Source organism: Rhinolophus sinicus, linkage group LG15 (assembly GCF_036562045.2).
Source record: "Rhinolophus sinicus isolate RSC01 linkage group LG15, ASM3656204v1, whole genome shotgun sequence".
Classification (NCBI taxonomy): domain Eukaryota; kingdom Metazoa; phylum Chordata; class Mammalia; order Chiroptera; family Rhinolophidae; genus Rhinolophus; species Rhinolophus sinicus.
This window is the reverse complement of record NC_133764.1, coordinates 1,020,822-1,045,242: the sequence shown is the minus strand read 5'-3', so window position 1 is coordinate 1,045,242 and position 24,421 is coordinate 1,020,822. Positions and strand designations below refer to the sequence as shown.

The 24,421-nt window shown below is 52.5% G+C and overlaps 1 protein-coding gene across 8 annotated transcripts in view; it reads right to left on the bottom strand.

Annotated features, from left to right (window-relative positions):
- Positions 1–24,421, bottom strand: part of TOM1L2 (target of myb1 like 2 membrane trafficking protein) — a 109,922-nt gene that overhangs the window by 23,435 nt on the left and 62,066 nt on the right. For all 8 annotated transcript variants that reach the window (XR_002139386.2, XM_019753739.2, XM_074320044.1 and 5 more), the window contains exons 3-7: positions 23,785–23,863; positions 17,580–17,729; positions 10,139–10,273; positions 8,566–8,724; positions 5,776–5,892 (exon numbers count right to left, since the gene is read on the bottom strand). Coding sequence is in view for 7 of the 8 variants with exons in the window: in XM_019753739.2 (XP_019609298.1) it covers positions 5,776–5,892; positions 8,566–8,724; positions 10,139–10,273; positions 17,580–17,729; positions 23,785–23,863 (640 nt within the window). In the remaining variant the exon portion in view is untranslated. The remainder of the gene's footprint in view (positions 1–5,775; positions 5,893–8,565; positions 8,725–10,138; positions 10,274–17,579; positions 17,730–23,784; positions 23,864–24,421) is intronic.

The following is a 24,421-nucleotide window of genomic DNA, read 5'->3' as shown; positions in this document are numbered from 1 at the left end:
GTCTGCGGTCTGCCATGAGCTCTTCCTGGGCCACCACTCACTTCACTGCCCTGGGCATGTGCCCAGTATACACAAGACCAGCACTCGAGGTGCCTGAAAACAAACCCCAATGAGCAAAAGGATCTCAAGTCCCAGCGACGGGCCTACTCCCTTCAGCTGAGGCGGCCCCAGCAGACAGTCCCAGGTCAGGGAAGTGTGGCTGCGTCTGGGGCTTGCTCCCTGGGTTCCTGGGTTGGGGAGTAGAAAGGGAAGAGGTCAGTGACTTCCCATCCACACTGCAGGCCAATTCCAAGATGCGGGACCTGCCAGCCAGGGGAATGTGGCAGTGTGTCCTGGGGAACAGGTCCAAGGCCACCCCTGCAGAAGCTTGCCCTGAGAAGTCGGCGCTCTGCCTGCACTGTTCCTCTCCTCCTTTTCCATCAAGCAAATTCCTACTCTTCCTTCAATGCTCCAGGATGTTTCCCCACCCCAACACTTAATCATAAAATCTTTCAAACATAGAGCAGAGCGGAAAGAATTTGAGAGTGAACACCATGCACCCAACGCCTCAATTCTACCATTAACATTTTACAGTCCCGGCTTTCCCACACGCCTACCCAGCTTTCCATCTCCGTACCCACCCAGAAGGTTTTCTGGGGACCCCACCACCCTCCCTGCTCAGGACTTCAGCAGCACTCTAGACACAGCTCAGCGCTGTCACCCCAGGTCTTGGGAACTCCTCTAGCTGAGCCTCCAATAACTCCAGCCCTGACCCCACCCTAACCGTGGAAGCCCCAGGACAAAGAACAGGCCTCAAGGATGGTCCACTGCAGTTAAAGGAGAACCAAGCCAGATTCCTCAGAAGATTGCAGGGAGTGTCTCAAAAACTTGTCTCTGAATGCCCCTCGCAGCAGAACCCGCAGACGGGAGCGCAGGACTGGATCCCGCCTCCCCGACAGAGCCCGGTCCCTTCTGGGTGCTGGGGACTAAGTGGCAGGCGGCAGCAGCCATGACTCGATCCAGGCTGCCAGCACGCTCCGGGTAAAACAAGGGGGCTGGAAAAACGGTGAAGCTCTGCAGAGGCCACGGAGGTGCCTCCACAGCATTGGGTCTGGGGCACTCCTGTGGCAGCCTGTGAACATCACAGTGCTCTGTAGAACTCTACTTGCAGAGAAAAGAGTTCCAAACTTTATAGAAATGTTTGGAAAATACTAGATGATTTCTGAGCCTCTGCTAGCTTTAACATTATGACCTCCGGTTGGAGGCAGAATGGGACCCATGGGCACATGATCTCACGGATGGTAGCACCACGTTGCTTCTGCCGGCCGGCCCGTGCATTTGCAGCCTCGCCCCCCCCGCCTCCCACTGCAGTGCTGGCTGCGACCGCCCCAGCCCCACAGGCAGAGCCTGCCTGGCGCTCCAAGCCAGAGAGGCACTCAGGGGTCTGACCTGGGGCTTCTCAGTCAGGGATCTATCTCCAGGGCTCTCTGCAGAGACAAAGTTACCATCTCCGTGCTCTTACCTTTAAGTTACTGTCTTAAAAAAAAAAAAAAATTAAAGAGGAAGAAAAAAGACAAAGAGATTGAAGGAGAGAGAAGGGCCAGAATGTTAAGATTCTGCCACCGCAGATGCCAGCCGGCCACGTGGCCTCCACAGGGTCACCCCCAGCCAGACCACCGCAGGCGCAGCCGGGAGGCCTTCCTCTGCCTCCCTCCACCTCAGACCACTCAGAGATCGACTCCTCTCTCGTCCTGAGATACCAAGCGCCCACAGCCGGCCCACTGACCAGCAGCTGCGACAGGAATTTCCTAAATGCTGAAAATTTCAGCTTTGGCCTCCTTCTCTATTGGTTCTCAACAGGGGGAGAACATCTGGTTTCTGTTCTTTGTGCAAAAGCCCTCTGCCTATCAGAACATCTTATTAAAATATCCTCTCTCTTCTAATTAATCCCAGTGCCTTTATCTTTTCTTCAAGGGACACTCTCATCCCCACCTCACAAACAACCTTTTAATCATCGTATGGGTATCCTCTGAACCGACTCCAACTTCTAAAGAGCACGAATAACGTCCTGAAGATCTGCACGCTACAGCTGCAAAGGAGAGGGGAGGGAGAACACATTCTTTGTTGAAGAGAAAGGAGGAATGATGAAGCTAAACACGTAGAATAAACTAGATTTCTCTAGAGAAAATGGTCCTGAACATTCAGTCTTTTGTTGACATGAGATGGAAGAAGCAAGAAGGAAGAGGGGGATATACCATCTGCCTCTTCAAGAAAAGACATGGAGGAAGGCTTCTTTTATTATCTGATGAATAGCCAAGTAGGAATGCCCATCATTGAATTAATTAAATTTTAGCATCATTGAATTAATTAAAAGTTCTTATTAATTGAAGACAAAGGTCAAGAAGCTCATTTGGGAGACAGAGGATACCGGATGACAGCATCAGGATCATGAAAGAGACACAGGCTGCAGCCAAGGGCAAGGACTTGAGCGGACAGAGATGCAGAACCTCGTTTTAGGCCCAGACCCAATGCACAGGCTGGGAAGATATGGCTCAACAGCCACATGAGAAAGAGACGGGCGGTTTTCAGTTGACGGAAGCTCTCGATTTTATGACGTCTGCCTCTTGCTGAGAACTGCCTCGTCTTCTACAAGGTGGGCTGCCAACGGCCACACAGAGATTGGGCCATGGGCAGTCTTCAAATATTTCAGGACCTCCCACATGAAAGAGGAATTTGTTTTGTTCTTTGCTGGAGAAGACAGCCAAGGGCAGCAGTTATGGGGACAGACTAGCTTGTCGTGTGCGAGGCTATGCCAGTAACAACCACAAAGGCTCCCACCTGTGGATGGCGTGTTTGTGCCCAGCACTGTGCTAGCTAGCCCTGGAAACGGATGCTGTCCAGTCCTTCCCAGGCGCCAGTGAGAACTCCCGCACGTGAGGACAGGCACTTGCTCGGTGTCACCCAGCTCATCAGCAGTTGGGACGGGACGTAAACCCAGCGAGTCCTCGGCCCAGCTGTGCGGCTTCCACCAGCCTAACCAAGACATGCGAGTGGAAACGGAAGTGCTTCCACAGGCTGACCTGAACAGTCTATTGTTGAGGACGTTACAAAAAACGAGGCAGGCACCAGGCAAGCTGCTGCTGAGGGCATCTGAGCGCAGGCGTGGAGTTGGACTAGTTGCCTAGGTCTCACCCAGTCCAGAGCTAAGGGCTCCACACACTGGAGGAGGTGCTGTGTTCCCCCTGGGGGTCCTGCTTTACCTTCCCCAGGGGCTGCAGCTAAGCTGACAGCACAGTTGAGTGGAGTAGCCTCAGCCTCCCTCAACCACAAGTCACGCACCCACGAGTCCTCCGGCAAACAGCTCTCCCCACCGAGCTTCTGCGCGGCGCTGCAGGCCTGTGGGAGGCTGCACCTGAAAGTGCTTTGCGATGGGCAGGAAGCGCTCGGGACATAAGCCACCCCTAATTACGGTTGCCCGCACCAGTGCATCCTGGGGCTGACACCTCCAATTTCCTCTCTTCCCATTTCCTCCACCTCCTACCCAGCAATTTACGTTCGAGTCGGGAGCAGCTTCTGTTGGCACGAACATTTGGGTTGATGACAAATGTGTTTATTTCCACGGCCCCGGCCAGCACTGTGAGCTCTGGACAGCTTCTACCCAGAGCAATCTGGCAGCTGTCCAGCTGCACTGAGGGTCCTCGGGGCACATTCTGATCCCGTCACTTTCCAAGCAGACTGTGCCATTTTCCCACGTGGGAGGCTCGCCATTCGGGGTGGCCCTGACCCCTGGGAGACCCTGCCTGGCGGGCTTCTGACTGCCGGGGGAAGCAGGGGAGGAAAATGTCAAGAGGAACTGAGGAGCGAGGCCGGCAGCCAGGGAGCCATGTCTGTTCACACAGAGCTGCCTGACTCCCGAATCTTCCGTGCTGAAAGGACAGCCGCCCACTGATACCCAGAGCCGTTCTTTCTCTGTTTGATTTATAAGATAGCAGTGAGGGCTGGTAGGCTCAGAGTTGGAACAAAACAGAGGGAAGGAAAACGTCATGGGAAGCAACCTATTTTTGAAAACTGTGAGCTGACGCCAGGAGATTATGTTCTGTTTGTCTTGGCTGATGGGCTTGTTTTAAAAAAACACACACACACAGACAGACACACACACACAGAGTATTCCTGCTGTCTGGGTCTGCTCTGGCTGTCTGGAAGCACGCTGGCTTTGTTCAGCCTACCCCCTGCTGCCAGGAGCTGGGCTCTGTCCACTGCAAACCCCTTGTCAGCAGGAATTCTGATGCTGACACAGCACTGAGCTGCCTCAAGAGGCCCTCTCAGTTTCTGGACTGTTTCTGGACGGATCTCAGATTCCAGTGCCTTGGGTACTGCCTGGAAGAAGCCCCGACTGCAGGCTGAAAATGGAGGCCAGTGATGCATTAACGGGATGCGGGGTCCCACGGAATGTGGCCTGTGGACAACTGGACCTGCTCAGCTGAGGCAAGCCTGGTCTGCTGCAGTTGCCAGAGTGAGGTCGGGGACTAGGAAGGGAACACTTAGGGGTCCTTGCTTGGGCAAGCAGAGAGGACTCGTGCTAGCTCCAAGAGCAGCCCGATGTGGTGATTTAGTGGAGATGAGCTGTTCTCCTGTCTCCTGCACTAGCTGTGAGCTCCCCCAGGGCAGGGGTCTCAGCCTATGCATCCCTGTGCTTCTAGGCCTTTGCTCTGTGTTCGGCCCGGAACAGGCCTTCACCTAGCCTCCCCCCGAAGCTGCTGGCTTGGGAGGACGAAGAGGGCACAGGAAACAGCTTGGGACGAGGGTCAGGCACTCCAGCTGTGTGTGTTACTGAAGGACAGGGCCATCAGAGCCAAGCCTTCACAGGCTGCAAGTGTGTGCCAACAGAAGGGTGGGAGGTGTGGCACTGAGGGGGCCACGACGGACGACTCTGATCGCCAGACAAGAACGGCAGCAGCAGGCACTTCGCGAAGCACTCAGGCCGGCTGGCCAGGCTGGTCCGGCTGCTGACCTGTTTACTCAAGCATCCAGCCACTTGCAGTTTACCGCACCCCTTCTCCACCACCACCCCCTTCAGAAGGTCACTGCTTCTAAGGGCAATGCTGCTGCCACAGCGAAGACCTGCTGTCTAGGTCTGGACCTGCTGGCCTGGGAAACAGGCCTGAGGCCGAGTCACTGGCTTTAGTCTAAAGGCGTCCCCTCAGGCCAGCCCTGCTCCTGGACCTCTTTCTGCCACAATCCCAGAGCTGCAGGGTGTCCAGAGGTGGAAAGGCCAGTTAGCAACCGAGCCCTGGGGACTATCCCACAAGCCCCTCAGCCTGGGAGTCCTCGGTGCTCGGGAAGAGAAATGGAGGTTCAGCTCCATCTCGGTGTCAGGAAGGTCTGGGGGTACCGTGTGACTAGAAGGGCTGCCATGAGCAGGAAAGACTGAAGGTCCCCTTGCAAGTGTTTATGACGTAATGTTGAGGGAGCAGAGATACACAAAACGTACACATAATATCATCTCAACTACATTTGACATAAACACAGAAAAACGTTTGAAAGAAAACATATCCACACATCAGTGGTGGTGACTTGTGGATGCTGGCATTAAAGAAAATTATTATTGTCTTCTCTGTATGTCTATTTTCTTTCCAAGGGCATCTGTTCTGCAGTTGGTATTTTATAACCAGGAAACAAATTAACTGGCCTCTGAGCACCCCCAGGAAGTGTGAAGCTGAGCAGGCCTGCGTGGACTGGGTCGCCCCCTCACTGCCACCCCAGGCCCCGAGCCCCCACAACAGGAGGCCCCCTCACCTGCAGCAATTCCAGGTCAGACGAGTCCTCCTGCCCTGGGACCATTTCCGTTAACATCTCAGACATGACTTTTGTGTTTCCTCGAACAATGTCCAGCTCGCTCCGCAGCCTGGCAATCTGTTGGGGCCAGAAAGGAGAGGTCAGTCAACTATACCTGGCTGGTGACAGTCCCATCCACTGTGACATCAGGTCACACTTCTGAATCGGTGCAGCAGCAGAAGCCTTCTCGTCTCACTGCGGTCTGCACGTGAGGGTGACGGCCGCTCTGAGAGAGTACCGAGTGGGGTCGTGAGGACACCCCGGTGACCAAAAGTTTGCCACTGGGGACTCTGCTTGTGACGCTGAGGCAGTGCCACGCGGGGCAAGCATGCCGGGCCTGGAGTGGGCCGCGTGCTGTGCAGCCTCAGCGCTCCCACCACAGAACCTTGAGTAGGGAATTACTCTCTTAGGCCTGTTTGTGCTCTTTCAAGTGGGAGTGATGCAGTGCGTGATCCCTAAGGTCCCGTCAGGGCCGGAATTCTTGTTGAGAAACCTCATAGTTATAGACTCTGGCCCCTAGGAGTTTATAACCTAAATCCTATGCCCTCTGAGAGGCTGGCCTGCATTACCTGCACTTTGCTGCTGTGGCAGGACTAAAGGAGCGGGAGCGAGAGAAGACCCCAGGGGAGACCCCTCCTCACTCAGCTCCCTGCCAAGGGATAACACTGCCCCTTGAAAGCTCCCCAACCTGCCCATCCAACAGAGCTCCCCAGAGCCTGGGCCGGGCCGCCTGCCCTGCTGCAGGGGCACCATCCAGAAGGGCGCACCTTAACTTCTCTGAGCTACAGTCTCCGCACCTGTGTAAAGGGGATGATCGCCACACCTCAGACGGGCGCTGCGACTGACGGGAAAACGCCCGCACAGTACTGACGCACACATAAACACATATTGATTAGGTCCCTCTCCTGTTAGAAGGTCCAGAGGCTGGACTTTGCTATTGCTCATAACTGCATTGACCCCTCTCCACAGAGAAGCCTTTTCTGACTGCCCCCCCCCCACCGTGCCCCTGAGCACTCCCACCTTCCCCTGCAGGCCCCCCTCACCCCATCCCCCATCCTGGGCAGAGCTCCTGGGGACAGGGACCCCTGCTGGACTGAGGTCTGTACCCTTAGCATGGGGCAGGGACAAAAGGACTCAATACATGTTTATCTGATGGACGGGTGGATGAATGGCCATCCAGGGTGATGGCCGGGTCCTGCGGCTCCTGCCTACCTCTGGCTCTGCCTGGTAGGTCCAAGTCTTGGCTGAGAAGAGGTTTCTGGCTGGGGAAGCCCAGGCCTGAAGCAGTCAGAAACCATGTGGGTCTGAAGCCCGGGGGAGTCTAGGCCAGGCTGGCTTCCTGCCCAGCTCTGCTTTCATTTTCCCTCGGGGGAAAATTTTCACTCCAAACCCTCCTCTCAACTCTGCTGGCTGCTGGGAGGGCTTCTCCCAGGCTCCCACGCACACTGGGCGAGTTGGCAGGGGGTCTCAGTGGCCATCCCCCTTCAAAAATGTTCACCTTCCCTTTTAACAGAAGACAGCACAGTTCTGCCCATGGGAGCAGAGCCTGGAGCCGGAGACAGTCTTCCCCAGAGCTCCCTGGCCATTGTGGGTAATGACAAAGGGAGAGTGCAGGGAAGTGAGGCCCACAATTAATGTGAGCCCTGCATTCCAGCACCCCCACCCCAGCAGTGCACACAGCACTTGGGTGATTATCACAGGCCCGTGACTGCCCCACGTGGTGAGAGGGAAGGATTACTGCCCCATTCTACTGACAGGAAGACTGAGGCTAAGTGACCTGGCCAATGCCTCCTAGTGAGCAGCAGAGTGGAGACGGTCCAGGCTGGTCTGACTGTCCAACCGTACTCCCTCCTGGACCCGGCAGAGCACCGAGAGGTGGGGCCCTGGCACAACACCTCGTTAACCAGAGAGAAGCGCCTGACCCCTCTGTTTAAATGAGGTTCTGTAATGATGACATTGTCACAGATATTAAATAAAGACTTTAAAACTGCAAACATTGGACAGATTTTTTTTTTTTCAAGTCTGACCAATTCTCAAATTTTAATGAATGGAAATTCTAGAGATTCACCGAAAGACCAGTCTCCACAACTCATCTAAAAATACCCAGCTTGGGGTTAACCGGCATTAGCATCTCAGGAAATTACTCAGGGAAGGAGGCGGTGTTTGGGATAAAGGCAGGAAGAGCGCTTCCTGAAGGCCTCCCTGCCATGGCCTGTGGCCTCTGCCCTGCTGATCGGGTCACCGGCCTCTGATGGCTGACAGCTCTCACAGGATAAATCAAAACATCTCTGCATGACACACAAGGACACACTAAGGCTTTTCACAACTCAACTCCATTCCCGTGCCTGGGCCTCACCTGCTGCCACCATTTCCTCCCCACCTGGACCCTGCACCTGCACCTCCCTCTGAACCTTCCACCTGGTGTTCCCAGAGCCACACTCCCCTGCGCCTCTGGATCACACGTGGCCGGCAAGGCCCTCGTCAGCTCCCAGGGTTGCCTTCCAGGCACTGCTCACCGCTGGGCTCACCGCTGGGCTCAGAGCGGCGGGTCTGCTCCCGCCACAGCATGACCACGCTGTCCTGAGTGACTTTCCACCTGTGTCCCTTACTTGACTGTGAGTCCCCCTCGGAGTGGGGGCTCGGACCTTCCATTTGCGTGTCATTCGTCTGGGAGGCCTCTGTGCGTGTCCCCTGGAAGGGTGGATGGGGACAGTCGGCTGGCTCGCCTGTGGCCTGGAAGTATGCAAGTACCTGTTCTGAGTTGGCTGTGATGGGGCCAGTCACACTCAGAGCTGGGGCCTGCGGAGCGGAGTAGGGAGCAGGAGGCGGCGAGGAGTAGGAGCCGGCACTCGTCCTCTGCTGCGACTGGGACCTGGGCATGGTGGCGGCTGGATCCACTTCAGGGACACTCTGGCATGGCAACAACAAAGTCCTCCGTTCACTTGGGCGGCCTGTGCAACTGGGCCTGGCACCTGCCCCACCCAGCACGGCCCTGCGCACCACAGCTGCCTGCAGGGAGGCGGGGGCCCCACTTTTCTGCTGGCCTGTGATGCTTGAGGACGCTCTCCGCCCCCAGTCTCTCCATCTGAGGGGGGAGCTACCAGTGGCTCTTCCCTCTGCTCCGAAGGCAGCAGCGAGAGCACTCGGGGAGAGCGCTGCTCGTGGTTCCCATTATGGGGCCCACCCAAGGACCCAACAGAGGGGTGCTGCTATTAAGTCTTGCTACTCGTGAAACCTTGTTTGGTACCAGAAGATTCCATTTTGGTCTTTACAAGGAGACAAATATAAATAGTAATTATGCAATTTACGGAATGTTCGTTGTAATTATAGGGACAACAATACTGTTCTGTGTCGTTATTAGAAGAAAAAGACAGGTTATGTGCTTGTTCCACACAGAGTGAGTGGCTTGGAGGCACCGGAGTGAAAACACTGCTGTGGAAGTATGATTCCTGGTGCTTTCCCTCTGGGCACCGCCGAGCCTCCTCAGCATTAATGAGCTGTGTCCCCGCGACAGACCGCACAGGCACGCCGTCCTTCTCACCCTGCTTCACAGATGGGCCAGTGGGGCCAGGCAGTGTGCTCAGATGAGCCCTGCAGCTGCTGGCTCTCTCTGCCCCGGCCGGCCAGGGCTGCTCCCAGCCGGCAGAGGTACGTGCTAGCTTCCCCGGAAAAGGACGGACGTCGTCGCCGGCAGGCTTCTAATTCTGAAGCACAGAGCTGCCCCTGTGTAAGAGCTTCAGCAAGAGACATCTAAACGGACCTTCCACGGGCTTTGCATCCCAAGGCTGATGGAATCCAAGGGTGTCTAGGCTGACGCTGAACTCGTTGCTCAAAATGAATTTTAGACCCATTTAGATGCATCTGATTCACTTGTACAGCTGAAAAAACCCCAAACTGCTCTCTGCGCCATGCTCAGTGACGTCAGCTGCTCTGCATGCCAACGCTGAGGAGCTCTAGTGCTGTCAAAGGGGGATGCTGGCACCCCCACGCCGGATTCCTGAGCCTCTGCAAAGCAGCTGTTAATGACCCTCACAGGATGGCTCCACCCAAGCCGCCATTTCCATGAAAACGTCTGAACTGATCCCTCTATTCTATTCCTCCACAGGCAGGATGAGAACTGGGGGGAGACACTGCTGCCACTTAATCACCAGTCAACCAGCTGTCTCACTCCTGCATTCCCCTTGTTATTAAAAAGAAATGCCCTGGAGCTTTCAGGAAGCATGATGACAAGCTGAATAATTCAAATGGAGCAGCAGAAGGGCGGTGGTAGTGGCTTGCCTGTTTTGCAATAGGTCTTTCCAGAAAATGCCAGCTGGAAGCTTACCCGCTGTGGTGTGTGTATGGGAGACAGAGCGTCCAAATCCGCCATGGGAAACTCGACGCCTTTCCTTTTCAGCTCCTCATATATGTGCACCACGCCTGTGAGGTCAGGGCTGCTTCGAAAGGCATCAGCCCACGCCTGGAGGACAAAACAGGCCTGTTAGGAAGCGTTTCTCACCAAAGGCTGTCTCGCTGCTTGAAAACCCAAAGCAGCCCAGGTTCCCTCAGAGGCCAACGCTCTCCTGCACGCGAACGCACATAGCGCTGCCCAAACGTATCGTGCTCCTCTCCAGCCAGTTCTGCCACGATGCAGCACAATCTTGGTTTTCAAGGGAGCTGCTGAGCGTGAACAAAACACACAACTTAAATCAGCACGTAGTATTTCCCTGGAGAAGAGACAGAATAACACCCGAGGGCTGTGGTGCACCCTAAAACGCTGGCATCCCCCTGATGCAAGGAAACCACTTCCTGGTGATGTTTAGCTGAAGGGTGAGAAGCAGACGCCTTGGCGCCGTGTCCCCGGCTGCCATCGGCCTCGGGTCTACAAGCACGGTCACCCCTGCCCTCTGCTCTGCAGAGCTCTCCTCAGGGGAGGCAGGAACCGTAGGCAAGCTGAGCAGAAGGGACAGGAGAAAGTGATGTGTGAGCGGGAAGAAAGGCGACACTCGGTTTCCTCAGTAGGTGAGACAACGTTAAAGCCTAGCCCAGCCCGTCCCCTGGGATGGGAGGACCCGTGCTGCCCGCAATGTCAAGGCACACGTGCCCACACGGACGAATCCACTGGAAAGCATGACCACTAGATTCCCTTACATGAAAAAGCAACAGAGAAGAAAAAACTAAAATATGAATAGATTGCTACTTATCATTGATTAATGAAAGTCTTAGAAAATTAAAAAAAATATATTCTGTTCTTTAGAAGTTACAGAATTATTTTTTTAAAAAAGAAATATAGCCAAAGGGCTCCCCCAAAACGGGGCCCAGTTCTTCAAGCTGTCCCCGTCACCATACCTACCCAGAGAAGGCAGAGCCTCTGGCGCCCGCGGTTCTGTTGCCAATTCTGTTGTCTCAAGCATTTAACTGCCTCTCTGGCTCCAGCAACGCATTCCAACCAATCCTGAGGCAGCCATGGAAACTCTATCTCTAACCAGCAGACCCATTTGAAGTGAAAAGGTCAGTTTCCAAAAAGCCTTGTTAATTACGACTGCCGCATCTCACTTACTACAAGCATTACCGGCAGCCCAGCTCCCTCGATGCACACACTTAATTTGCATACTCAGGGACTAAACGCCAGCATCAGGACAGCCCCTCTTGGCCAACACTGCCTTCTGGAGTCTCGGTGGGGAGGAAGGGCCTGGGGGAGCCGTGTGGAACCAGCTGGAGGGCAGCCCCGCAGGAGGCCTGCCCTTGGTGAGTGCCCCGGGGCCCTGTCCTCCCCCAGCTGCTTTGGCTGAAGCTACCTGGTTCAAACTCCAGCTGGGTCCTGTGACTCCAGCTTCAAAATGCACTATTAGCATTTAAGTTTAGGGCCTAAACTGGAGTGTCTAAGACTAGTTTCACAGCCTCCTGTGGGCAGCTGGGGAGAAAAAAGCACAACGGTCCTTCCGGGTGCCCCTTGAGGCCTCTACTTCCATGGGAGGACAAACAGCCCCTTTAATTCATCTCGCTCTGCATCCCAGCTAAATATGAGATACGAAGAATGAAGATTAAAGAGCCATCATTCTTCTCTCCAGTCAGTGGATAATTCTCGTGGTATCTGCCCAGTCAGGGAGTCAACAGCCCCTTCCTGCCACCCCCCCAACCCCCAGCACTGGGAGGGGAGGGGAAATACACATCCTAAGTTGGGCCAATCAGCTTCTTCTCCTAGGAGCTGGGCCCGGGCCTGCTGCGCTGCTCTCTGCTTAGGTGAAACTGTCCTCTAGCGATTCGAGCCCTGGGAGGCAGCCACGTGCCAGTTCAGGACCTGTGCACTCGGAAAGCTGCAGCTCATGTGCTGAGAGCAGTACACATACAGAAGATCTGGAGGGTTTTCCTGGTCCTTTCTGTCCCTTCCCCAGGCCCAGTCACACTCCAGGGTTCTGGAAAGCCCTACCTTGTCATGACAAACAGCCTAGGAGACCTGGAGTTGGCATCTGTTATTTACAACCAAGCAGTCTTGGCTAATGCACACCCTTCCCACTGCCACTGTTGCAACCCCTGTATGGAACCCCACTGCAATTTGGTGAGGTGGCTGCTAACAGAACATATGTTAATGGCAACATTTTCTACCGATTCTGACGCCAACAGGGGAATGGGGCGTGGGGGAGGGGCGCCTTTAAAGGAACAGTCATATGTAGAAACACAGAAGTAGGAGAAAGCCAGAGATGCTGTGTCCCTCTAGCATCTTCCTGGGACGGTGCTCAAATACTGTGTTCCTGTCTTCTTTCCCAACGTCACACCTTTGAAGGCACACACTGAGTTTCGCCCTTGCACAGAGAAACCAGTCAGTCAGCATTTGTCAAGTTAGAATGAATTCAGTCCTCACGGTTACTAAGCATCCTTATTGTCATACTTCAGGGGACAGAGGAAGATGGCCACTTCGGCTGTCAACAGACTGAGGTGATAGTGATAAAGCAGAAACCCCTCTAGACAGCTGACCCAGCTGAGAATGGAGAATCCACTCCAGGGGAAAGATGGAAAACCTTAGGAGGTCTGGTTCGCTCTGGGTCCCCATCCTGAAGCCAGGAAGCCACAGAGGTGGTGCTGGCAGGCTGCCCTTTCAGAAAGCAGAGTGACACGTCAGTGCTGGCAGCCTCTATCAGGTCCCTGTCACAGGTGCTGGCTGGTGAATAACCGAGTAGCCACCTCACTGCTCTTTATGTAACTCTCCCTTTCTCTGCCTGTGCCCACAGCGTTAGGGGGTTAAAAGACCCAGAGGAAAGTCTAATGAGGAGAAAAAAACACAGAGGTGAGAGCAAGTCATGCTTTCATCGCCTTCGTTCCTTTGGATTGTACACCAAACCGCAGACTAAAACCTCACACAAACGTGAACCATATCCTATTCGTTTCTGTTTTGACAGAAACAAGTTTTGAATCATCAAATTTCAGATCAATAAACAATTACCGATTTAAACTATGGTTCTGTTCTTTGGACAAAAGGAGGCTTCTGCTCCTGGGCCAGACTTCCTGTTCCCAGGGACAGGGTCGCCAGAGAGCCACCCGTCCACACGGAAAGTGGCCAAGGGCCGGGCCACCAGGCCTCTGACACCTTCCAAGAACATAACACCTCCATCAGCTCGCTTTCTTCAGTGGAAAGAAAAACCTTCAGTGGAAAGAGAGTATTTTTAGATTCTATTGCTGGGGCACAGCGGGGGCGAAGGGGGGGGCTCAAGTGAGGGAGAGAAGCAGGAGAGGCCTGAGCGCCACGAGGGTCCTCTGCCAGGATGACGTCATTTCCGCTCCTGAAAACCATTTCAGCGGAAGGCTGAGGGACGGCACAGACTCGGAGCAACCTTGTCTTCCCAACAAATGCGACTCGCCGCGAGGAAACAGACAGGAATGCAGCCAAGGCCAGCCATGGGAGCACGAGTAGGGCAAAGCTAAAAGTTGCAGGAAGTTCAGACTGGGAGAGAGAGAGGTGGCGGCTGCCTGTAAGGCTGCTCCGCTCTCAACATATCTCCTCCCATGCTATGAGGGAGACAGGGCAAACGCCCACTGCGGGGTAGGCCCCTGAGCCCTCACACCTGAGTCGGGTAAATGCACCCAGAACTCCCTGAGAACAGGAAGCTAGGACTGACCCAACTCCACTTCCCAACACTGGGCTCCGAAGCACCAAGAAATGTCCTGAGAATGACGATGGTGAAGAGACCCTCACGGCTCCGGCACCCACAGACTTAGCTGGACCTCTCTGCAGTCTAGCTGTATTTATATGAGATCCTGCTGCCATTCATAGGCTGGCAAGAGAGCCAGTGTGTCAATAAAAGAGCTAGTATGTCAACCTGTCAATAAAAATCACCTTCTTTCTCAAAGGGATTAAAGAAGGTTGCCAGGATGCAGGACCTCTGTGTACTCATCAGGTGGGCTGCGTGAAGATACCGTGTGTTGGTGACGATGTGAAGCGGCGGAAACCCATGCCGGTGGGAGAGAACAGCGCTGAGACCGCCACTGCCACCAGGCGTGCCCCCCCACCCAGCAATTTCACCTCGGGATTGGGCTGAACCACATGAAGTGGCTAATATTCAACCAGTTTTGCCCAATGCAGATGGCAGTTCCACACATTAGACTTACTGTATACCCAATAAAAATGAATACGTATGCTCACCTAAAGACACGTGCTACATGCTCAAAGCAGCGTTTTTCATAATGGCCTAAACCTGAAAACACAAGTGTCCCCCGACAGTGGGAGAGACAGATCAACTGGTGGGTTCACCCAGAAGACCCAGCAGAGATGTGAGCCCCGGGACAGCCTGCGATGAGGCGAGGCCTGCAAACGCAGCAAGGCCAGACTCACAGACACGACACAGCGCGTGTGCAGAGGCCACACAGACGAAGCTCAAGAACAGGAGAACCCATCCACTCGGTGAGAAGGCAGGCGGTGGTCATCCCGGGTGTGGGGCTTTTGGGGGTGGGTCATATTCTGCTTTACAACATAGGGGCTGGTTACAAGGGTGTGTTCAGTTTGTAACAATTTATCAAGTTGTATATACTTTTTTAGTACGCGATTTCCTGTATATGTGTATGATTCAGTGAAAAGTAAAAGAAAAGAAAAGGCTGATCCTGGCTGTCCTTTAGCCGTTACAGAAGCCAAGCCACCTGCTCGCTCCGAAGGCTGCCTGCTTTTCGGTGTTGGTTAGTCACGGCAAAAGAGGAAAATCTTGAGGAAGTTGGACAGGCGGTGCAACCTGGACAGGAAGAGCTCTCCCCGGGAGGTCAGCAAGCCCTCCTGAAAGCACCCCACCTAAAGTCTTGCGTTTTTCCAGATGGTCCAGGGAGATTGGTCCAGGAAGGAGCCTGTGAGGCCCTGGAGGCCCATCCTGCTCGGTCCCGGCCAGGCCAGCAGGGGGCGTCCTCAGAACACGGGTAGGACCTCACAGACCCCCCGCTGGGAGTAGACAGGCAGGAATGCAGATAAGGAGGTAGAAGCCCACAGAAGTCAAAATACCTGCCCAGGTTACATAGTGAGTCGACGCAGTGCTGGGAAGAGGTAATGACAGTGACAGGAGAGCTGCGGAGGTGAGGGCAGGGTGTACAGGGCTGGTGAGAGCCCTGGGGATGAGAGCCACCGGCCACAGCCAGTGCAGCCTTTGCCCCCAGCCGGGATCCCCGCACAGTGTGCAGGGGAAGCAAGCACAGATAAGGACCCTGGCAGCCACCCACCCACCAGGCCTGCTCACAGCAAGTGCTCTGTCCAAATCTGACCCCAGACAGACCTTGCCTGCGGCCATTGCAGCTTGCACAGTTCAGGTTGGGATGGCCCATCTTTTGTGAGAAAAAGCCACTATTCATTTCCCTGACATCAAATACTGGGGCTGATGAGGCAGAAGAGTGTACTGGGGAGTCCCAGAATGAGGGGCTGTTGGGGTGCAGATGGGGTGGGGAGGGTAGTGGGTGAGGTGATGTGTGTGTGTGTGTGTGTGTGTGTGTGTGTGTGTGTTTGAGAGAGAGAGAGAGAGAGAGATGCCCGGGGGCAGGAGGAAGGAATGGGCACTACCCAGGAAGCATGGGAGCGGGCGCTGCTGTCATCCACACTCCTCCCTGTCTTTGAGCTTCAGCAACTACATTCATCCGTTCATTAAGAAAAACAACTTACTGAACACCGACTCCACAGTCCGCTGCCTGAGGATAGAAGCCCCCGGGTTCTCAGGGAGCTGAGTGAGGCGGATGACAGAAAGTGAGCAGGAAGCACTTGAAGCCCATAAAAGAGGGTGACTGAAGAGACAGAATGCGTGGTGTGCGCTGTAACCCGTGGTGGGAGGCCTGAGGGCTGTCTGAATGATGGAGAGGAGTCACCTGCCCCAAGAGCTGGGGATGATGTGCAGGTAGAAGGTGCAGGTGAAAAGGACAAAGCCTGTAGGCTCGCTGACTCGCGCCCCTCTCTGCTCCCCGGCCTCGGCGCCACCCTTGGTCACACCGCCCTGCCTTTTCGGCTCCACTCCCACGCTGGCTCGGTCTCACCTCTGCTCTTGGCTTCTGCAGGTGCTTCTCTCTCCTCCACCACGGCACGAATCACCCCACATTAGATGTGCTTCCTGACATCTGTGCCTTCTACTCTGTCCCTGGGCGCTCTGTCTAAAGTCTAGCTCTGACGGTGCATCCAGCTCAGGCATATTCAATGGCTCCTCACGGCCTGAAGGACGAAGCACCAACTCCTCGGTCTATGTGGCCCACAAGCCCTGACCATCCTCCTGGCCTCATTTCCTGGCCCCGGACATTCTTCATTATATTCTGCTCTCCATCCTCTTCTCCTTAAGAGGTGCAGCTTAATTCCTCTACTTTTGAAGATGAACCTGGTGACTCCCTTCTAACAAACAAACTGAGGCTGAAAAGATGGTGTGTGACTTCTGAGACCCGGTCCCAACAGGCGCTGCCGCTTCTCCCTCACCCTCTTGGATCGCTTGCTCTAGAGAAAACCAGCCGTCTTGTCACAAGGATACTCAAGAGGTCCACGTGGCAAGAAAGTCAGGCCTCCTACCAATAGTCGGCGGGAACTGAGGCTGCTTGCCAACAGCCATGTGGGTTGGCCACCTGGGAAGGAGCTTCTCCAGTCGAGCCTTCACATGAGGCGACCCCGGCCAACATCTTAACTGCACCCTCAGGAGAGCTCCCAAGCCAGAATCACCCAGCTGACCTGCTCCTGAGTTCCTGACCCACAGAAACTACGAGATAGTAACTATTTATTGTTTGAAGCTGCTGAGTTTGGGGGGAATTTGTTACATAGAAATTATAATGAATACATCGCAAATGTGTCCACCCCTTATTGGTGCTTCTGGGCCTTTGCACATGCTGCTGTCTTTGCCTGTGATACTGCCACACTCTGAGCTTTCCAGCAAGCTCCTCATCATCCTCAGGGTCCAGCAGAAATGTCACCGCCTCACTGAATCGCTCCCCTCTTCCCATCTGACCCAGAGCTGGCCCTTGCCCTGTGACTCACCAGCCCTGGATATGGCTCTCACATGGCCCTTCCTACTCCACGTCGTCCCTGATGGCTCAGAGGCCTGTCAAGGCCCCACCTGTGGGCAGCAGAGGGCCAGGTACCCAGAAAACTTCAGTGAAGGCTGTCAACTGGCTGGAGAGTCACTGCTTAGGGTTTCATTCCCGTGGGATGAGTGCAAAAATGAAGTATTTGCACAGATGTCTAACCCCAGAAGCCTCCATCCTTTTCCCCACGTGATGGGCAAGCAGGAGGACTCCCTGAGTAGAGACCCCACCTGACTCTGCCCCAGGGACCTGGCCAAGAGGAGCGGACGTACCTGGATCAGAGCGAGCACCTTGTCCTGTACGATGGTGGGAGGGTTGTTCTTGGGAGAGATGATTTTGACCAGAACACTGTCAATGAAATCTCGGCTGGCCACGAGGATGTGGAAGCGGTGGCCACAGTTCTTCACACACGTCTCCAGCACCTGATGTGCAGGGAAGGAAAGAGGTCACCACAGTGGGAGCCGGGAGCCACAGGGAACTGGAGGCAGCCGAGTTTCCACCCCCCTTTCCTTCCCCAGATCATTCTTTCCAACAGTCTTCTTTCAGCCAAACCTAAATGGCACAGGTACCCTCACCCTCTAGCTCTCTCACTCCTGGCGATGAGGGCAGCCCCTTGCTGACTGAAGTCTCCAGTCCCCGCACAATACTCAGGCAATTAGTTGGTAATTGAGGCACCAGTTTTGCATGAGAAAGATGCTGGTGTTTCAATGGGATCAAAATGACTGAGTGGTCCCTGAAAATTAGCATTTTAACTCCTCTCTCTGGGCTTCTGGATGTGAGGCATTAGCCAATGGCACATACGCTCTGTCACAAGTGAAGGCTGCTGTGACAGCCTGAATTACCCAGTGAGTTATCAGCCCTTATCTGTGAGGAAGGAAGCAAACACACACACACACACACACACACACGCACGCACAACTCACAACCCTTCTACAAGTAAAATTGATAATAACAAAGAAAGTCCCACCCGGAATAAATGGTTTGTGGGCCTCCACTGCCGGTCAGCCTTACGGTCCCATGTACGTTTCAAACCCTGCCCTCTCCTTCTTTGTCTGGAAAAATGAGTCACACAGGTCTTAACCATTCAGAAAAGCATGGCATGTGTGGGTTCTGGCCAGATGGCCAGTGGGGGCTTAAATCTCAGCTCCACCACTTTCTCCCTGAATGGGTCAGGACATTGTCTAGGCCTCGGCTTCCTCATCTGTAAAGTGGGCACATGAACACCCCCTGCAGGACTGTAGTGAGGATGAGAGAGTAGGTTTAAAGCACCTAGCACAGTGGCCCTGCACAGGGGAGGGGCCAGTAAATGAGAACTATGATAATACAATTATCATTCAGAAGGCTACGGTACACACTTGAGTAAAGGGGGAAAGGCCCCCTGGAACTCAGAGGTATCAATTAGAGGGTCTCTCCAGCCTTGAACTCAGCTTTCTGAATTTCTTAGCTCTCTGTAAACCAACCCATATGATTACCCGGCCCTTCCCATGCCAGCACCCCCAGTGCCACAGTCGACCACTGGGGAAAACCTCCTTGGAAGTCCATCACCAGTAACAGGGAACACCTCTGACTGCCTCAGTTATCCTCATTTGCCCAAACTGACCTGACCACCGGTTTCCGTATGCAGCCTTTCCACAGGGCTGGGCTCACCCACTAGGCATTACCTTGTCAAAGCACAGTCAGAAAGAAACGTCCCTAACCTTGACCTTCAGTGTGAGGGATTCTTTCACATTATATATACCTGCATTCAATTCTTACAACTAATTCTCTTTTAAGTGGATTTTAGGTTCCCATTTTCTCAGCGTTAGGAGGCTTAGAAAGGTGAAGAAACTGGCCCAGAAAAAAGCTGATGGTCAGGGCCAGATGCAGGAGGGAACCCCAACCACCCTTCCTTGGAGTGGTGGTCTCTGCACCTCCGGCGAGGCCTTCACTCCCTGACAGCTCCCCTGCAAGAGACAACAGGCAGCGTGCGGAGCACTTCTTGTTCCCTCATTTGTCCTTGAAATAGCCCTGAAAGGTGGCTCATCTGCCTCATCTGTCCTCTCATTGGACAGATGAGGCAGCTGCGGCTTGGAGACGCCAGTGAGCTCGCGGCGGAGGCCAGAGCTGGACATCGCCCTGGGCCGGCAGGGCTCCGCCACTCAGCACTTCCCTCCTCACCCCGTCTGCCCCGGGGAGGCTCTGGGCTCCGCTCGGCTTGCCCAGGAAGACTCCAAAGCTCAGCATCCTCGGCCCGCTGAGGTTTTCCTCTCTTCTTCTGCTTATGCTGGACTCCAGGTGACCATGAGGTAACCGGCATCCTCTCACAGTGACCCATAGAGGCTGCCAAGATGAACCACAGGGGCTGTTCCTGCCCTCAAAGACTTCAGTCGCCCTTCTTTTTAGGATCCTCTAAACCCTCCTCCTAACTTAGCCTATGCAAGCAGTGGGCTGCTGGGGCCCAGGCAGGTGGCAGGAAGAATGTTTTACTCCATGAGGAGCAGGAGGGAAGGGAGGACAGGAGGCTGGGGAGAGCAGGTGTGGCGGGAGAGCACGTGGGAAGAGAGGAGCAGGGCGCCCGAGGCGGCGGGGTGGCGGACGCTCTGCCCTCGAGCTCGGGCGGCGGCGGCCAGGACGCACTTCTCACCCTCAGAGAGCACATCCTTCCACTTTCCTGGCAGCAGACTTTAAAGTCAGAAACTCTGGGGCTCAGACACAAAGGCTTGGAAATGCCTGGACAGAGGTGGCATGTGCTACAGAGCCGCCCCAAAGCCGAGCAGAGCAGGAGACGCAGGAGGCCCTCCCTGACTAGTGAGGGAAGCCCCGCGGTCCACTTTAAGCCATTGTACCAGAAAGGCCTGTGGAAAATCTGTCCCTGTGGGTTGTAGGACAGGAAACACACAGCAGCAATTTTCCAGAATGCAGCCAAAGCCCACAGAGGAAGCAATCAGTGCCTCCAAGCGATCAGATGTTCCCAGTCCGCACACGAGGGCCAAGCAGACAGCCTGCAGCACCTCTGACTAACTCCTCTTTTGGGTAAATATTAGGTTGGTGCAAAAGTAACCGGGGTGTTTGCAATTATTTTTAACCTTTTAAACCGCAATTACTTTTGCACCAACCTAATATTAACAATCTCGGTGTGTACAGACATGAAGGGAGGAAGGGCCCACAACGAGCAGGAAACTGAGACCGACTACTAGAAGTGAAGACGAAGACAGAGAAGCCTTAAAGCAGACATGAGACTCCACAACATGTGCCAGGCTGGAGCTTTCGGTGTAGGGAGGAGGGAGCTGCACATTTCACAAGTCCCCCAAAGGCATCGCTGGATTTGCAGTGAAGACCTGACACTAAAATGAAAATTAAATAAAATACTTAGGAATAAATTTAATCAAGGCGGTGAAAGATCTGCACCCTAAAAATGATAAAACACTGATGAGAGAAAATGAAGAACACACAAATAAATGGAAAGATATCCCGGGTTCATGGATTGAAGAAATTAATATTGTTAAAATGTCCATACTACCCAAAGCTATCTACAGATTTCACAGAAAGAGAAAAGGCAAATCTAAAAGTTATATGGAACTACAAAGAACCCTGAACAGCCAAAACAAACATGAGAAAGAAGAATAAAGCTGGAGGCCTCACATTGCCTGATTTCAAACTATACTGCAAAGCTACAGTCATCAAAACAGCATGGTACAGGCATAAAAATAGACACATAGACCAATGGAACAGAATCAAGAAATAAACTCATGCCTATGTGGTCAACTCATATTTGACAAGGGAGCCAGGAAGACTCAGTGGAAGAAAGGAGAGTCTCTCCAATAAATGGTGTTGGGAAACTGGATCGCTACACGCAAAGAATGTAATCAGACCCCTTTCTTAATATCACTTACAAAAATTACCGCAAAATGGACTAAAGACTTAAATATAAGGTCCCAAACTGTAAAACTACTAAAAGAAAACATAGGGAAAAAGCTCCTTGACAGTGAGCTTGGCAAAGTATTTTTTTGATATGACACCAAAAGCACAGGCAACAAAAGCAAAAATAAACAAGTAGGACTGCATCAAACTAAAAAGCTTCTGCACAACAGAAGAAACAGTCAGGAAAATAAAAAGGCAACCCACAGAATGGGAGAAAATATTTGCAAACCACCTATCTAATGAAGGTGGTTCATATAAAATATACAAGGAACTTATACAATGTAATAGCAAAAAACAAACAAACAAACAAACAAAAAACCCAAAAAACCAAAAAATAATTCTATTTAGAAATGGGCAAAGGATTTAAATAGACGTTTTCCCAAAGAAGACATATAAATGGCCAACAGATACATGAAAAGATGCCCAACATCACTAATCGTCAAGGAAATGCAAATCAAAACCACAAGGAGATACCACCTCACATCTATTAGAAGGGCTGTTATCAAAAGGAGAAGACAGCAAGCGTTCACCAGGATGTGGAGAAAAGGGAACCCTTGTGCACTCTTGTTGGGAATGTAAATTGGTGTGGCCACTATGGAAAACAGTATGAGGATTCCTCAAAAAATAAAACTAGAACCAGCATATGACCCAGAGATCCTACTTCTGGGTATTTATTTGAAGACAAGGAAAACACTACCTCGAAAAGATATCTGCAGCCCCCTGTTCACTGCTGCATCATTCACAACAGCCAAGACATGGAGACAACGTAAGTGTCCATGGACGAAAGAATGGATTAAAAAATGTGGTATATGCCATATACAAGAAAATATTCAGCCATAAAAAGGAAGGAAATCTTGTCTTTGTGACAACATGGATGGACCTTGAAGTCATTATGCTGAGTGAAATAAGTCAGATAGCGAAAGACAAATAGACAAATATTGTATGTTCTCACTTGTACACAGAATCTTACAATGCTGAACTCATAGAAGGAGAGACTAGAATGGCAGTTCCCGGGGCTGGGGGTGGGGGAGGAGAGACGACGGTAAGAGGGTACAGACTCCTAGCCAGAACATGAGTTAAGTCCTGGGAATCGAATGTATAGCATGGTGACTATAGTTAACAACACTGTAGTACACACTTTTAAGTTATTAGGAAAGTAGATCTTAAATGCTATCAATACCACACACGCACACAAAAAGGAAATGATGTGAGGGAATGGAGGTGTTAACTAACGCTGTGGTCGTCATTTTGCAATATGCATGTGTATAAAATCATCACACTGTACGTCTTAAGCTTATATGTGTTATACGTCAATAACATTTCAATAAAGCTGGGGGGAAATACTACTACTAAATGAGACCTGACCATCAGGAAAGGTGAAACGAGGCCGCCCTGCTCTGCTGTAGGGAGGAAGTAAAGGCAGAGGGCACTTTAGAAAGATTTCCATCTGGTACGGTTACCACGAAGCTGGGCACAGACAGCGGTGCGTCTTAGATACCAGGAGAATGCCTGGCATGTTTGAGTTCATTCCCTGCTCATTTTAGTTCCTTAAAACAACTCATTTGGGGCGCCCTCTGGGTGCTCTGGGTTTAGTGAACGTGATGGTTCAAATTGAGGAATTTCTGAGAGAAAAACCAAAGGCTTTCAACAACCTATTTCTCAACTGGTCTTTTGCTCCTTTATATTCAAATCCCAATTCTGTGGCAGAGAGAACTCTCCTAACAAATCTTGGGTTCTCAATTGGGCAAAAAACCCAAAGTTTCTGTTTTTAAAGGATACATGTTACAGCAGTTTTGAATAAGTAACAAACCTACATAGAAGCCCAGCGCTGACCTGTTACAGTTTCCATTATAAGAATTCACTGTGGCCCAGATTTTGCCACATCTGAAAAACTGTTAACTTTCAAGACAAAAATAACACCTGAAGTTGTCCCTTTTAATTTTCTGACACCTTAAGGAAGGGCAAAAAGCTGATCTTTCCTTTCTGAAAGGACTCACTTGGCTGACTTTTTCAAGAGCGTCTCAGCAGTAATCAGTTTTTATTCCGTAATCCCCAGCTGGGTACGTCACTAGCTGGGAAGTCAGGCAAACTCCTAGACCTCTCTGAGCCTCAGTTTTTTCATCCCTTGAGAGGGATGGTGAAGCCTATTTTGGAAGGTTATTGTAAACATTTGCAGTAACATCTGAAAACCACGGCAGGGGGCAGGTGCTCAGTGGAAGCCAGCATTTTATAGAGGAAACTGACATGTCAAGCAGCAGCTAGCCTAGAGGTCTTAGTCAGGTTGGTAGCCCAAAGGAGACCCACACCCAAGGCTCTGACTTCTCTGATTTGGGCTTCTGTACTCGTCAGTGCTGCTCATGCCTTATCATCTGCTGGAATATACCAGATTGAAGCTGATGTCCCATCTAGAGGAGGTAGGAAAACTCAAGGGGACTACAGGAAGGCTGCACTGGGCTCCAGCGGCACGCACACCAGAGGCGGTGCTGAGCGACAGAGGGAAGGGCCTGTGAGTGGGGGCACAGTCGGGAGCACGCCTTTTCCCACATGTTCTTTCACTCCCAGGAGGGCAGCACTTACTGTTAATGCCAGCATCACTTCTCTGTAGTTTCGGTTCCCGTTAAGCCGCTTCTTCAGGGCTCGGATGGCATCCTTTGGCCTGGAGAAAAGGACACATGAAAATCCTTGCAAATGACACGTTGTGCACGCTCGTGCAGAGTCCCCCGCCCCCACGTGTGTGAACTAGCACACATACAAGGTTATTTGCTGCAGCATGTTTGTAAATGTGAAAGACTGGAAACAAACTAAATAGACATCAGTATGAAACAGGTTAAATTAAATCATGTCTATCCACATGACGGAATACTATGCAGCTGAAAAAAAGAATGGACCACTCCTTACGCACCGCTAGGGAGCAAGCTCAAAGATACGTGAGTAGAGCCATCAGCATGCAGAGCAGTGCATATGCTACCCTCTGAGTTATAAAGGACAACAAGTACATACATAGGACACATGCCAACATAGGGAAGAGTCTCTGAAAGCAGGCGCAAGAAGCTGGTACCCATGGCTGCCCCCTAGCAGGGGAGCTGGGTGACAGAGCGGGGAGAAAGGTTTTTCACTGGATGGTCTATTTGCAACCCTTTTGAATTTTGTATTATTTATGCAAATATTATTTACCCAAAACGATCAGTAAGCTGGAAAACACCAGAGAGAGAGA